We start from the raw sequence: 16,138 nt of genomic DNA, 5'->3' as shown, positions 1-16,138 counted from the left end.
GAAGGTCACTGTGTTGGGTGCGGAAGGACCCGCTGTAGGTGGAGGGTGGGGCTTTGAGATGGGAACTGAGTCCTACTCTTTTTCTAATATGTACAACTCTGTGGCAGCAGCACTTTAGGGCTTGTTTGCCATCTCTCAAGATAAGCATGAGCCCGTTAGTGGGCCTGAGCCTCAGCCTTCCTGAGTAAGACCTAAAGATTCTCTGTGGCTTTATATATCTGCCACCTGAGTTGCCCTCCAATTAAATGATAGTATTTAGTCATTTCATCTAATGTATTCATTCTGTATTTCCTTTTTAGGGGAAAAACCTTATGAATGTTATATTTGTCATGCACGATTTACCCAAAGTGGTACCATGAAGATGCACATCTTACAGAAGCACACAGAAAATGTGGCCAAATTTCACTGTCCCCACTGTGACACTGTCATAGCCCGAAAAAGTGATTTGGGTAAGTAAGTTAGTGGCAACTGAGAAAAAAAATATTTTGAAGGATTTGGGAAAGTATGAAGATCATAACTTCTTTTTTAAAAAATATTTTATTGATTTCAGAGAGGAAGGGAGAGGGGGAGAGAGATATATCAATGAGGAGAGAGAATCATTGATTGGCTGCCTCCTGCACGCCCCCTACTGGGGATCGAGCCCACAACCCAGGCATGTGCTCTTTACCGGAATTGAACCTGGGACCCCTCAGTCCCCAGGCTGACACTCTATCCACTGAGCCAAACCAACCAGGGCCATAAATAACTTCTTTATCTGACTTGTGTAAGTTTGTGTATGTGCATGGTCTACCACTTAATAAAAGCTATTGTTTAGCTGCTATTTTTTTTTTCTATCTCTTCTTTCTTTACTGCATATAGCTCATCTATAAATTAATGGAGCTGTAATGAGAAGAAACAGTATACCTTTAATTAGTAGCCAGAATGTTTAAGTCCCCAAGTAGACAAGTGACATAGTATGAGTCAAACTTAAGGTCAGTTCAAGTCAGATTTTTCAAAAACATTTATGCTTTCTCTGGATAATTGTACTGTTTCGTTGGTAACTGATAACTACAATCCTGTGCATAATTAATCTAGAGTTCATATAGAGGCAGAGTTTAGCAGTAGAAATTTTAGTATGTCATACTTAGAGATATGGTCACTTGGAATTCTCAGTTTGTTTTTCTTATTTAAAAAAAAAATACTGTCCCTAAAAGTAATTCTTATAAACATTTTGACATTTAGATAATTATTTTACAAATTGCTTATGAGCTGTCACATAGTAGTTTTTGCTTTTTTACCCTTTTGATCTTCACAACAACCATATTAAATACTCAAGGAATGTATTCTAGCTTTATAGGCTAGACAGGTGTCTTCACCAAAAGCTACACAACACACCTCATGAATAACAAAACTGGACTTGAGTCCTCTTTAGTTGTCTCTTGCATTGGGGGAAATATATAAGTACCCAGATTGCATCAGGAACATAGATTTAAAGGCACTGTCCTCTGATAAAGTTATACTGTTCTTATATAGAAACTAAAATCTAAACCAATAATACCTTATGGCAGTGTGTGAGCTGTTAGGCCACTGTCTGGATATTCAAGTTTATCTCCCAAAATTAATCCCAGAGAAGTATGTGTTTCCTCTTTAAAGCAGGCCTGATTTCACTCTTCTATGCAGTAAATAAAATTATTCACTTTGTGACACAGGAAAACTTGGGCTTTGTAGACAGACCTACTAGAATCAAGATTCACTTCCATGCCGAAACCGGTTTGGCTCAGTGGATAGAGCGTCGGCCTGCGGACTGAAAGGTCTCAGGTTCGATTCCGGTCAAAGGCATGTACCTGGGTTGCGGGCACATCCCCAGTAGGAGATTTGCGGGAGGCAGCTGATCGATGTTTCTCTCTCATCGATGTTTCTAACTCTCTATCTCTCTCCCTTCCTCTCTGTAAAAAATCAATAAAATATATTTAAAAAAAAAAAAAAAGATTCACTTCCAAATACTTATTACTATGAGCCTTCTCCCCCTCCCCCTCAACTGATGTATATGAATAATACCTATCTTACAGGACTGTTGTTACAAGTATTTAATAAGAATATTTGAAAGAGTGGTAGGCCTCGGTCAGAGGACCAGAAGGGGAAAGTTGAGGCCTAAAAATTATTCGAAATATATATGTATATATATAAGGCCTTAAGCCCTAGCCTGTTTCGCTCAGTGGATAGAGCACCGGCCTGCAGACCAAAGGGTCCTGGGTTCAATTCCAGTCAAGGGCGCATACCTTGATTGCAGGCTCCTCCCTGGCCTGGGCCCTCGTTGGTTTCTTTCACATTGATGTTTCTCTGTCTTTCCCTCTCTCTTTCACTCTTTCTAAAAAATCAATGGAAAAATATCCTTGAGTGAGGATTAGTAACAAATAGTCTTCATATAATGAACATGTATAGCCAACCCTTCCCTTACTCATTTCCATTCCCCAGAGTTGGCCCTTGGTAAAGTTTGATATATTGCCTTGATTGAATCAGATTGGTAGAACCATAAATTCATGATCCCAAATGCAGCTGACAGGGCTCATTGCTGCTGGACAGTCCAACTATTTATCCTTGTCAGGTGTGCTCCCAGTCTCCTCAGTGAGTTTGTTCATTGATTCAGTCCACAAATGTTTGGGTGCCTGCTGTGTGGGAGGCACTATAACAGTTAGGTAAATCACTTTCTTTAAGCCTCTAATCTTCCCTTTTCTGTCTCCCTGGTGTCAGTGAGTGACCTCTTTTTCTACTTAAAAATAAAATTAAGGCAGCAGGTTGAAACTCCAGATTTTCTGTTATTAAACCTACCTATGTCTATATTCATCCTCCCTTGTCCATCTTGTCTGAGGTCTGTCTCTTTGCATTTGCCTTGATCCCACTCTCCTGTCATGGCAGCCTTTAGCACCATCAATATTGCCTCAATAACTTAAGTTCACATTCTCACTCCTTGATGTTTCCCCTCAACTCTAAGCATGCTTGTGCCTCTTCTGTCTATTTTTATTTTTTATTATTGATTTGAGAGAGAGAGAAAGATAGATCAGTGTGAGAGACATCAATCACTTGCCTCCCGTACACACCCTGACCCGGAACCAAGCCCACTACCTTTTGGTGTACGGGACACTCCAACCAACTGGGTGGCACCAGCCAGGGCTTCCTCTCCTGTCTTTAAAAGCTATTTCCCCTTCCAGGTTTAACTTTTATCTCCTTCCTAGCCAACCCTCATGAGGAATTAGGTCCCTCGCATTCTCTGTTCCACAGCTCCTAATTTCCCTCTCATCTGGAGTATGCCCCCTCACTCTGTGAACAGACTTGCTAAAATCACTAATAACCCCTTGTGGTAGAGCATAGGGAACATGGCTCTTCCCGTTTCCCTTGCTCTCTTAGCACCATTTTTTGTAGTGGTCTGTGCCCTCCTCTTTCTTTTGTTTTGTTGTTTTGTTATTCATGTTGTTGGGGTTTTTTGCCCTCCTCCTTAAAACACTTTTTTCCCTTGGCTTTCATGGCACTGCAATCTGTTGGCTTGGGCTTGTTTCTCTGACCATTCTCAAACTCCTCTTATTTTAACCCCTTTCCTCTTACTGGCATTAACTTTTAGATTTCTTAAAATATGACTCATGCTCTTCTTTTCCATTCTTTACTTTTTGCTTAGTGATTTCATCAGCTCTCATGGTCTCACTAAATTCTAACAACTCCTAAATTTATGTTTCTATGAGTTGGGCTTATATAACCATCTGTACCTTGCCATCCCTCTCCCTACTTGGATATTGTTGGCATTCCAAATGCAACATGTCAAAACTGAATCCTTAAAACTCCCTTGACCAGCCCTCTTCCACTCTTCCTTGTCTCAGTAAATGACCCCACCATCTACTTGGTTTTCTGAGCCAGAAACCAGGTAATTGTCCCTAACACCCACCTTCCTCTTCTGCACTCTATCACTAAGTCCTACTGATTGAAATTCCTAGATTTCTCATCAGTTCTCCCCCTTCTTCCCATATCCATTGCTATCTTCCTTATCCAACCCACCATCTTCTCTCACCTATCCTGTTACAGCATTGTAACTGGTCTCCTCACATCTGTAGTTATTCCTCCTTTTACTTAATTTTCTGTATAACAGTGTAATCCTTTTAAGAAGCAGAAACAAATGTATTATTAACTTGTTGAAATGCTTGTTTATGTTTTCACAAGTGAAACTGGACTCTATATTTTGCTTTCAGGTGTCCACTTGCGAAAGCAGCATTCCTATATTGAGCAAGGCAAGAAGTGCCGATACTGCGATGCTGTGTTTCATGAGCGCTATGCCCTCATTCAGCATCAGAAGTCACACAAGAATGAGAAGCGCTTTAAGTGTGACCAGTGTGATTACGCTTGCAGACAGGTAGAGACTCATGTTTACAAAGCAGTTGATGCCTTGTAGGTGTCAGGTTTCATTAAAGGGTTCTTACCAACCTTGTATGGTGGCTATTTTTAATATGTTCAAGCTATGATTTGTAAGGAATATCTTCAAAGTTTCTGTTGATTGTATCTCAATCTCCAGCTGATGTTTTATTCAGTCACAGCTTACCCATTCCACCCCCACCTCAGGCAGACTACTGACTTCTTTCTCGGAACTCTGGAGATTAAGTTCAGGACTTGAAAGAAGGGAAGAATTTGGTCCTGGAGCCTGATGCTGGGGAATGATCTAAAGAAGCAGCCTGGCAGGAGTGGGCATATCTGCCTGGGATTTATTGGAAGTAGTTCACCCCAGTAAAGATCAGTTTATCCTTCCAACAAGCCTAGATCCTTGGGAGAGAAAAGCCTGTCAGCCATATGCACACAGGTGGTAGCTGGGGTAGCAGCGCTCTGACAGACAGGCTCTGAAGCCTCTGCCCCCACCCGCTCTTTCAGGAGAGGCACATGATCATGCACAAGCGCACCCACACCGGGGAGAAGCCTTACGCCTGCAGCCACTGCGACAAGACCTTCCGCCAGAAACAACTCCTCGACATGCACTTCAAACGCTATCACGACCCCAACTTTGTCCCTGCGGCCTTTGTCTGTTCTAAGTGTGGGAAAACATTCACACGGCGGGTAAGAAAGAGTCAGAGCTTTACATCCTCTATTTTGGTTCTTTTTTCTTTTAAATTTATTGGGGTTACATGGTTAATAAAATTATATAGGTTTCAGCTACACAATTGTATAATACATCATCTGTATATTTTATTGTGTGTTCACCACCCCAAGTCAAATTACAATGGTTCTTAACATTGTGTTCTTGGTCTTCCACTGCAAAGCACGACAGTGCTTCCCACTGAGGTAATAGACACAGAGGTCTTGTGTCCATGTGTGAACCCTCTGCTGGCAGGGAGTCCCCCAATAGGTCTGTCCTGGGTCTTCATTTGGGACCATGTTAGATCTGCACAGGACAGGGGGCTGGTCTGATCCTCCCCAGTTCCTTTTGCCTCATGCTGCTGAGCTCTCTGCTCAGGGGACCCAGCTTCATCTTCTGAAGGACTACTCTTTCTCTCCCTCCCTTCTCTCTCCCTTTTGTCCCCCTCCAGATGGACATCATTTCCCTGAATGAGGAGAGCATATTTTAGGACATGCTTTAGCAGACATTCAGACTTAATGTAGATACTCCATTTATTTGTTTGTTTGTTTGTTTAACTAAAATAAAGAGAACTTCCAGTGCTCATCTTTACTTTTTCAGTAATGTGAAAGAGGGTTTGTTCCTTTTGTTAGAATACCATGGCAAGACATGCTGATAATTGTGCTGGTCCAGATGGTGTAGAAGGAGAAAATGGAGGAGAAACGAAGAAAAGTAAACGTGGAAGAAAAAGAAAGATGCGCTCTAAAAAAGAAGACTCCTCTGACAGTGGTAAGTGGCTTGTTTCTTGGTTTAGTTGAACATGGCAGATTTTGGTACCCAGTTTATGTACGGATATGCTGGGAGATAGAAGTAGACCAGTGCTTCCTTTAAACCTCTAATCTTCGTAGTGTGTGTATATATTTACAACAGCAGTTAGTTTGTTTCTGGGGCAACTTTTTTTCTTTTTTTCCTAATGGCGTTCTAGAAATTGCTTAATAATACCTTATATGTTATGTTCATTTAAAGCCAAAGCAAAATTAATATATTTACACAGTTTACTCAGATTAGTGATATTTTAAGGCCAGCAGAGTTTCTTTTCTATGTTCGTAACTTCCACATTTAGGAAGCTGGTCTAGATTTGAGCAATGAATCTAATGGGCATGAAGAAGGTTGCTTAAAGCATCTTGACCAACTTCTGGTTTGACTGCCTCTGTCAGCTTAGCCTTGAGATGTGTTGATCAAGTTTGTTGAAGGTCAGCCTTTCTCTTCCTTATTCTCTCCATTTATGTTTTAAAACTTGGCCTATTTTCCTACCACTGATGCTCTTTGGGGTGTTTTTGCCTTTCTAGTCATGAAATCCAGACAGAAGGTATGCTTTGAGGTATTAGACCAACCGTGGGCAAACTACGGCCCGCAGGCCGGATCCGGCCCGTTTGAAATGAATAAAACTAAAAACAAAAAGACCGTACCCTTTTATGTAATGATGTTTACTTTGAATTTATATTAGTTCACACAAACACTCCATCCATGCTTTTGTTCCGGCCCTCCGGTCCAGTTTAAGAACCCATTGTGGCCCTTGAGTCAAAAAGTTTGCCCACCCCTGTATTAGACTCATGAAGAGCGAGGGAGAACAAGAATGTTGGTAACGTAGGAGTCACATTTGAGGATACAAATTTGTTCCAAAGTGTTAGGTTCTATAATGTGGACACTTGGGCTGCTGGCACCCAGTTGAGAAGGCATATCTTTGACTACAGATTTAAGCTTTTTATGGAAAAGAATGTAGAGAAGTTTTGTTTTGGGGAATGCACTTTCCCAGAAGCACCATCAGACTGGAGAGATTACAGATGGTGCCTAATTGCTATTTCTAAGGATTCCTCATTTTGTTTTCTGTGTTATTTGTTAGTAGAAGTAGTGGGAAGGGAACAGAGTTTTTGAAAATTAAATAAAAACCTTCAGTTATTTTATTAGTTTCACTGTAAAACTTGCTCATAAAAGCACTGTTTTTTATATGTAGATCTAAAAGAAGGTCCCTTTAGTTTTTATTTATTTAGTTTAGTTTTTATTTATTCACTTTTCTATTCAGAACTTTAGCTTCTTCTAGGAGCAATTTATTTTTTTTTTTTTTTTTTTTTTTTTTAAATATATTTTATTGATTTTTTACAGAGAGGAAGGGAGAGAGATAGAGAACCAGAAACATCGATGAGAGAGAAACACCGATCAGCTGCCTCCTGCACACCTCCCACTGGGGATGTGCCCGCAACCCAGGCACATGCCCTTGACCGGAATCGAACCTGGGACCCTTCAGTCCGCAGGCCGACGCTCTATCCACTGAGCCAAACCGGCTTCGGCAATTTTATTATTTTTTAATATTTTTTTTATTGATTTCAGAGAGGAAGGGAGAGGGAGAAAGAGATAGAAACATCAATGATGAGAGAGAATCACCGATTGGCTGCCTCCTGCATCTCCTCTACTGGGGAGTGTCCCCTTGACCGGAATCAAACCCAGGACGCAGGCCGACACTCTATCCACTGAGCCAAACCAGCTGGGGCTGGGAGCAATTTATTTTTGCTGTCTTTTTTAGTGCAAAGTGTATTTTAAGCAGTACCTTGTTTAGCTTCAAAGTTTTAAGTGAATTACCTCCTTTAAAATGTCAGTGTGCTGCCCTGGCCGGTTTGGCTCAGTGGATAGAGCGTCGGCCTGTGGACTAAAGGGTCCCCAGTTCAATTCCAGTCAAGGGCACATGCCCAGGTTGCAGGCTTGATCTCCAGTAGGGGGGCTTACAGGAGGCAGCCAATCAATGATTCTCTCTCATCATTGATGTTTCTAACTCTCTCCCTCTCCCTTCCTCTCTGAAAGCAATAAAAATATATTTATTTTTTTAAAAAGTCAGTGTGCTTGCTTTTTAGAAAAGAACACATGACTCTACTAAGTATCTTTAAGAAAATGTGTGGACTATTAGGAGGTGCCAAGGAATATTTGGGGTCAGAAGGCCCCAAATATCGCCAGAGACCCACAGATAATCCTCACCTTGAGGTCCCAGGAGTTGCTCTTAGTTGCGGAGCTTCGTGCTGCCACAGATATCCCTTCTTTCCCGTGGTACTGCCCTGCTCGTTTCTGTGGGTCAGTCCCTAATTGTACTTCACCAGAAGCGTGTTTTAGCTGAAGAATTCTAGTTTGTAGAGCACAGTTTGGTTCTGGGCCTCATACCTAATACTAGTCTCTCCCCGCCCCCCAGTCTGGGTTTTCTATCCCACTGCTTACAAAGGCCAAGCAGTTATGTATCCCCTCCCAGGAGCTCTGCCTGGCCATCTGCAGAGATGGTACAGCAGAATCTACTGCTATTTTCAAGGGTTTTTTGCCCAAATTTCTCCAAGCCAATAAGCTTTTGACCCTATTAACCCTTTTTGTGTGTTTCTCTCTCCCCCTCCTCCACCCCCCCATTTCTGACTGAATTTATTTCATTTTCTAGGCATTGGGCTAACTTAGGCAATACGGGGTGTGAATAAGTTCAACAGGGAAGTTCTTGACACACTGCCACATAAGACTACGTTCCCCACATTTCACTTAGGATGTCAGTCACTTGATAAATAAGTTGTTTTGTCCGGAGATCAGGCATTTACTCACAGATGTCTAAATTTAAACATTTGGTTCCAGAGGAAGAGAAAGTGATTGCAACCTGTGCTTCTTGGAGGAAGGCAGGCAGTGTACATTTTGTGGCACGCCAGTGAGGGAGGGGTAACAAGACGTCTTTGGCTGCCTGCAGGGGTGAGCAGCAGAACAGCCCCAAATTGAGGATAGAGGTTGGATTTCCACCTGCTGTGGCTTAGCTGTGCCTTACAAATCACTTAGCTTCTCACTTTTTCTATAAAATAGGGATAACATCTCTTACTAAATAATGAGTGGAATAATGGAGACATTTTAAATCGTGGTGTACAGTGTCAATACAGCTGTGTTTGTGTAGTAGATTGTAAGCTACAGAGCATGATTTACGTGTGTTATCTCAACCCTTTTGATACTCAAGTCACTAGTAAGTAGATTGAAAGCTTTAAAAATTACAGAAGGAAACTGAGGTCCAGTGTGGTCAGTGTCTTAGGTCTCATACCTAGTAAGAAATCCAGGGCTCAAAGCCATATGTTATCAGGCCCCTCATCAGTATTTTTTCTACAATAGTTCCCTCTCCTTTTATGGGATTACTAGAGACCCTGTGCATGAATTTGTGCACAGGTGGGGTCCAGCCTGCCTGGCCCCAATTGGGGCAGGAGGTTGGCCAGCCAGGCCCTCCCCCTATTGGGATAAGGGTGGCAATCAGGGGCAGAGCCGGCCAGGGGAGGGGTGGTGGGCCGATCAGGGACGGGTTGGATGGGGGGAGGAGGCGTGGGGGGGTTGGCTGGTGCCCAACCCTTAATTGGGGTGGGAGAGGCTGATCAGGGCCAGCTCGGGGGAGGGGCCACGGGAAGTTGGCTGGCTGGCCCCACCCCCCATCAGGCAGGTTCACTGGCCTCAGAGGGCATCATAGTGACCGGTTGTTATGACGTTACGGTCACTGGCTTTTTATATATATAGATGGCATTAGAGACAAAGTAAGGGATTAAGGATGACCCTTTGGGCCTGATACTGATATTAAGCTGGGAAGAAGAAAGTGATTGCAACCTGTGCTTCTTGGCTTTTAACTCTAAAAACTTGGCCTGTTTAAAGCCCATCAATAGTACTCCTAAAAGAACTCCTGCTACTTATCCTGGTAAATAAGACCTCACAATGCATCAGGAGCTTCTGTCTTGCTTCCTCACACACACACACCCTTCACCCACTCAGATGAGCAGGACCACATCTTTAGGGGTCCATTTCAGGTTTATGTCCTCCTTTATCCTCGTAGAGTAGGTTGAGGGAATATTTGTTTTATTTTCAACCTAAACGCTATTTGTGGTTTTGTTATGACTGACATATAAGGTGAAGTTGCCTCTAAGAATTTAAACTCAATATTTTCTGATGTCTAAAGCTAAAGAAAAAAAATCTAGTCCATGTAAAATATGATTAATAGTAGTCAAGTTCCTTTGCTTATTAATTCTGCCACAATACCAGTTTACTCTGCTTTGACTGATAGCAATAATTTCAGCAAAAGCATTTTTTTAAAATATATTTTTATTGATTTCAGAGAAGGGCGGGGGAGAGAGAAACATCAATGAGAGAGAGTCATTGATCGGCTGCCTCATGCATGCCCCCTACCGGGAATCAAGCCTGCAACCTGAGCCATGTGCCCTGACTGGGAATCGAACCGTGACCTCCTGGTTCTTAGGTCAATGCTCAACCACTGAGCCACACTGACTGGGCAGCAAAAGCATTTTTAAAATGGGCTTTTTAACAATGAAATTAAATACATAACTAAACTTCACAGAGTATATGATTATTTGTGTTATTTTTTCTTCCACCACCTGTTCTCCCTGATTTAATAAGAAGAAAATGCTGAGCCAGACCTGGATGACAATGACGATGAAGAGGAGCCTGCTATGGAAATTGAACCTGAGCCAGAGCCTCAGCCTGTGACCCCAGCCCCACCACCTGCCAAGAAGCGGAGAGGACGCCCCCCTGGCAGAACCAACCAACCCAAACAGACCCAGCGTAAGTCTCCCCTCAGTTACTGGCTGCCATCCTCTCCCAGCACGTGGGAAAGCTGTGCAGGTCCGTGTTCTTGGGGAAGATGAGAACTAAGCCATGAGACAAGTTAGGGTTGTGCCAGGAACAAACTCAGGAAGGGATTTTTTACTTTTTTACTGGGGAACATCAGGCCTGTTACATTTCAGTGAATAAAAGTTTAGCATAGAAGGGTGCTTATGTTCTACCCGATGGGTGCTGTTAATGTGGGAGGTTTTACAAAACAACCACAGTCGGTCAGCTGGCAGAATTGATGTGGTAGTGAATGTAAAGGACCCAAACTTTAAAGGATGGAGAAAGAAAGCAGTTTCTGTGAGTAGGTTGGTCCTCCTATTAAGAATCCAAGGCCTGTGGATTTAGTTGCTGGCCTTCTGATTTATGAGCTGACACCGAGGAGGGGGTCACCCTCCACTTCACACCACATATGACAGTGGGTAGCAGTCCTATACTAGACACAGCCCTATGAGAGCAGACTCTAGGGAACTCAGGTCTCTATTCTACTTATGTGTTGTTCTAGATCTCCTGAAAGCTGGTGTGTTTTGTTCCTTTAACAAATGCAGGGTTTAATCTACTTTTTAACTGTGTTTACTGAGCCTCATGTATAGACGTATATCACAGTGGGGTGATTAACTATAGATCCTGGGAACCGTTTCACCTGCACACACATGAATGAACGAGCTGGTGGGAGGGCCCTGGGTGTGGAAGAGCTAGAATCAAATGTCAGGTTCTTGCTGAGGTGACCCATCTCTAAAACAGACCCACATCACACATTCTGTGATCCTGGTCATGCTGTCCACATCTTTGCCTGTCTCAGACTATTATTGCAAGGCCAAATTTATGACATAAAGGAAAAATAAGGCTTTAATACGTAGTTTGGGAGGCATATGAAGGTAACTGCCAGCATTTGGTTCTTTCATAGTTTCTAGAGTGTTTGGGCTTTATGTGTGGCCATGTTTAGATCAGTTAGTCTTTTTTTTATTGACTTGCTCTGTATAACTACGAAGACTTTCCTGAATTGCTAATACCATTTAGTGTCAAGTCTGGAAGGACCTTTGCCACCTCTGAGGGCTTTAATGGAGCATGTGTTTTGTTCGTGCCCCTTTTCACCAGCAACAGCTATCATCCAGGTTGAAGATCAGAATACAGGTGCAATTGAGAACATTATAGTTCAAGTAAAAAAGGAGCCAGATGCAGAGCCCGCGGAGGGGGAGGAAGAAGAGGCCCAGCCCGCTGCCACAGATGCCCCCAACGGAGACCTCACCCCTGAGATGATCCTCAGCATGATGGACCGGTGATGGCAGGGCCTTGTCTTCACCAGGACTGCTCAGGGCTGTGTTTAAACGGCCTGCATCTTACTTTTTCTCCCTTTTTCTTTTTTTGGCTTTGGGAAAAGCACCATTTTACACCGTTTTACCAAACATACTGAGAACTAAAACTTCAAGGATGATGTTAGGAAAATGTGATTTAACTAGAACTTGCCATTTGATGTTAGCAAATCATGGAATGTTCCGAGACCCTGAGGGTTTACCAGGAAGTGCTGAGGACAGTGTTGACGCCTAACTGGTTTCTTAGATGGAAACAGAGACATTGGACCCTCCTCCTTGCTATGGTAAACCACTCCAGAACAGCCACCGGGTTGCCCAGAGTTCTACGGTCTTCTTCCCAGGAGAGTTTTTAATTGTAAATGCAGACTTGGGAAGGACTTAGACTTTTAAACTGGTTTTTGCTTTTGCTTTTTCCCTGACTCCCTTTGCTTGGAGTCGGCTGCACACCAATAATACGGCATGCTACGATCGGTTTTTGTCCTAAAGGCTTTGCCTCTTTCTTGGCAAAGTTTCTGGTATGGTCAAGCTTGTAAATAACTTTTTTTACATTTTAATCTTTTCCATTAATTAAGAGGTTGAAAAGAAGTGCAGTGTAAGAAAACCCAGCATTTTAATTACCTGCAAATTAAGTTACCACAGACTGTAGTGTGTAAATGTTGACAAGGAATTGGATTGCAATCATGTAGCAGAACGGCACCCAGACCACTGCCCACTAGAGACGGACGCCCATGTAGAAGATCGTGATTTCCAGCCCATGGAGCCAGCATTTGAACCTTGTACAATTAACTTTCAGTTATAATTTCCCATCGACATTTTCTTTGCTCTGTTTGTAGCTGAATTTTCTGTTTTTTAAATCCTCTGTTAAAGCAGAAGGGTGATTATGAGCAGGTCACAGCAGTCCCTTAAAAGCTGGGCCAGAAATTTTCATTAGGTCAGTAATTTAAACTTTGGATCTTCAAAAAAAAAGGGGGGGGAGGGGGGATAATGATGTGAAGTGAAACCAACTATAAATGATTCTTGCACATGAACTGTCACGTTTAAAATGTGTTTTTTAGAGAGCCTCAGTCTTGTTGATTTCAAACACTTTTCTCTTCTGTGTATTGCTTTTAAGAGAGCCATCAGTTAGCTGTCAGACTCTAGGTTGATACATTTTGTACTTAGCTGTACTGTGTGATATTTTTCATTATTTTAGGACACCAACATGAGACCTGTAATAAAATACATAATGGGGTTGAAAGCTGGGGAGGAGGATCTACTGCTGTACAGCTAATAAATCATAACGGATTAACAATGCTTCAAACACTGTCTTGTGTGATTCCTGTCTAATGAGAAGCCCAAAGGGGTCCGCATGTGTGACCTCAGGTGGTACAGGCCTGAGGTACAGGCAGGCTGTGTGGCCACTTCCTCTTTAGCAGATGGGAGGTGGTCTTGGCAGATGGTGGGATACCAAGTGCATCTGTTCCAAGTTTTAACTCCCTGGAAGTGTGTGTGTGTAAGTGGATGGACATCTGCCATTCTCCATGATCCCCTTTAGGGAGTGGGTTCCCCATGGCCACGGGGCTGGGCCACAGAGCCTAGAGTAGAAGGGGCTGATGGGGAAGCTCTGTCCTCAGGATCTCCACTCAAAAAGGGTTAGGATCAGTACCTCAAGCTCTGCCAACTCCAGGGGAACAGAGGGAAGCTGGCCAGTCTGTTTGACAGGAGGCGGAACAATGAGCAGGAGAGACACCTGGATAGCACAGCTGCTTATTAGCACCACAGGAAGCAGGAGGCAAAGGGAGTTGTGTTAGGAAGTTGACGCATTAGTGGAAGGACATCTTGCTTCTGCTGGCCATTTCTGGGCAGACTGCTTTGGCACGGTGAAAGCTTCAGCCAATAATTTTAGGGGTTTTTAACGAATTTCAACTTTCCACTTTTCAGTGAGAGGTAACACAAAGGACAAGATGTGTGCAGCCTTTGGCTGGCTTGTGCTGTCCATGCAGTCAGATCACCAGGAAAATATATCATCTGGGGCCTGAAGACTACACCAGGCAGTCAGTATTTCATCTCCATCCCACCCATGGGCTATCCCCCACAGGGACCAGAGTACCCCCTACTAGAATTCTTTCACTGAGCACATAGCTTTTAATAATTGTTAGGTATTTATAATAGAAAATCTCTGCAGAACAGTGAGATGTTTATCTTCAGCAGAGCTTTTATTTCTCATTGTTACACTCATGTTTAAAAGTTTAAATGTGGATTTGTTTTAGAGGAAGTGCAAGAAAAGCGACATGCTCATGGGAGTTGCGGCTGAAAAGGGATTCTCCATTGATAATCCTATGTGATTTCATTAAAACTCTGCCCAGCTGGTTTGGCATTGACGCATGAACCAGGAGGTCACAGTTCAACTCCCGGTCAAGAGCACATGCCTGGGTTTCGGGCTTCATCACCAGTAGGGGGCGTGCAGGAAGCAGCCAATCAATGATTCTCATAATTTGTTTCTATCCTCCCTTCTCTGAAATCAAAAATATTTTTTATTTATTTTTTAAATATATTTTATTGATTTTTCACAGAGATGCAGGGAGAGAGATAGAGAGTTAGCAACATCGATGAGAGAGAAACATCGACCAGCCGCCTCCTGCACATCTCCCACTGGGGATGTGCCCGCAACCCAGGCACATGCCCCTGACCGGAATCGAACCTGGGACCTTTCAGTCCGCAGGCCACCGCTCTATCCACTGAGCCAAACCGGTTTCGGCTCAAAAGTATTTTTAAAAAAATAAATAGCCCTACCCAGAATGGCTCAGTAGATAGAGCGTCGGCCTGCGGACTGAAGGGTCCCAGATTTGATTCCGGTCAAGGGCGTGTGCCTTGGTTGCGGGCACATCCCCAGTAGGGGGTGTGCAAGAGGCAGCTGACTGATGTTTCTAACTCTCTATCCCTCTCCCTCTCTGTAAAGAATAAATAAAATATATTTTAACACATTGCGTACCGCATAGAAATCTCTAAGACATACGCCAGGGACCGCACGTTTTTGGGCAAACTGCATGTTATTTAAATCATCATAATGCACTTTAGGTGTTGTTTTTCAATAATTATAACATTTTTATTTACAAAAACAATTAAACAAAGTTCCTAGTACTTTTTTAACGTATGGTACTGTGTAAAACATTTTCCTCTATGAAGAGGGACCAAACAAAATTTACATAAGTATCTAGATTCGCTCCTTTTTCCATGGGCGTGGAAAACGAGAACACTCGTGAGCGGTCCTTAACAGATGGCGCTCGAAACACAAGAAAACTGAGCGGTACGAAACGTGTTAAAATAAGTAAATACATACATAAAACCTTCAGCAAAAACCAGTTCTCATTATTACTCCACACCTGAGAACTTATGGGGAAGTTCCCTGGCCTGTCTACAGCACTCTTCCCCACTGTTAAACTGTGGTAGGTACTGGAGTGAGAAAATAATTACATCTAAGTGGTGTTGCCTGTCAACTGCTGCCCAGCTCTTGTCTTTTAAAACCATCTGAGGGAGCCTTGTGGCAGCGCTGGGAGGTGCAGCCTAGCCTGTCAGCCTGTGCTACTGGAGTAGGCGGGGCTTATTCCTCATTAGGACCTTTTAGCATTTCCTGAGCGCCCACGGAGTGTCATGCTGTCTGGAACATAGGAGCCGCTTGAACAAGCTAAGGCCTCCCCCTCTCACTGAGTCACTCCCTGCTTGTTGGAGCGGAGTCCCATGCGTTTACTTGGTCTGTTTGTTTTGTCTCTGTCACCCTGAGTGCCAGCAGTTAATGAGGGTTTGTGGCTAGTTCAGCACCCCTGGTCTGATCTACATGCTGATCCTGGTTTCCTTCTCCGTAGTAGCCCCCTGCGTTCCCTGCTAGCACTCACTGGACCATAATGACTGAGGCCTCCAGAGTCCCCACCTAGGGAACAGCTCCAGCCCTTTGGCAGTCATTCCCTCTTTTAGTTCTCATCCTTGTTATTCTAAACAGGAAAAGCCTAATGAGGTGGCATTTTTGTAGTTATGTTTTGGAGTCCTAGGGTTGCCATGGTAGACTTGGCAAATGTGAGTGTTCACTGAGTGCCAGGCACTGTTGTGAGCACATCTCTTAATA

The 16,138-nt window shown here is 43.2% G+C and overlaps 1 protein-coding gene across 5 annotated transcripts in view; it reads left to right on the top strand.

Moving 5' to 3' along the window:
• Window positions 1–13,339, top strand: part of CTCF (CCCTC-binding factor) — a 43,293-nt gene extending 29,954 nt beyond the window's left edge. For 2 of the 5 annotated variants that reach the window (XM_070398161.1, XM_070398162.1), the window contains exons 7-12: window positions 300–449; window positions 4,215–4,375; window positions 4,885–5,067; window positions 5,719–5,854; window positions 10,517–10,681; window positions 11,825–13,339. In XM_070398161.1, coding sequence (XP_070254262.1) covers window positions 300–449; window positions 4,215–4,375; window positions 4,885–5,067; window positions 5,719–5,854; window positions 10,517–10,681; window positions 11,825–12,009 — 980 coding nt within the window. In that variant the 3' untranslated portion in view covers window positions 12,010–13,339. The remainder of the gene's footprint in view (window positions 1–299; window positions 450–4,214; window positions 4,376–4,884; window positions 5,068–5,718; window positions 5,855–10,516; window positions 10,682–11,824) is intronic. The other 3 variants (XM_070398165.1, XM_070398163.1, XM_070398164.1) reach the window with 3 other exon arrangements.
• Window positions 13,340–16,138: the final 2,799 nt, after the last annotated feature.

Source organism: Myotis yumanensis, unplaced genomic scaffold (assembly GCF_028538775.1).
Source record: "Myotis yumanensis isolate MYYU_CA2020_CCGP unplaced genomic scaffold, mMyoYum1.0.hap1 SCAF_18, whole genome shotgun sequence".
Lineage (NCBI taxonomy): Eukaryota > Metazoa > Chordata > Mammalia > Chiroptera > Vespertilionidae > Myotis > Myotis yumanensis.
Note: the sequence above shows the minus strand (reverse complement) of the source record. Positions and strands in the feature narration are given on the sequence as shown.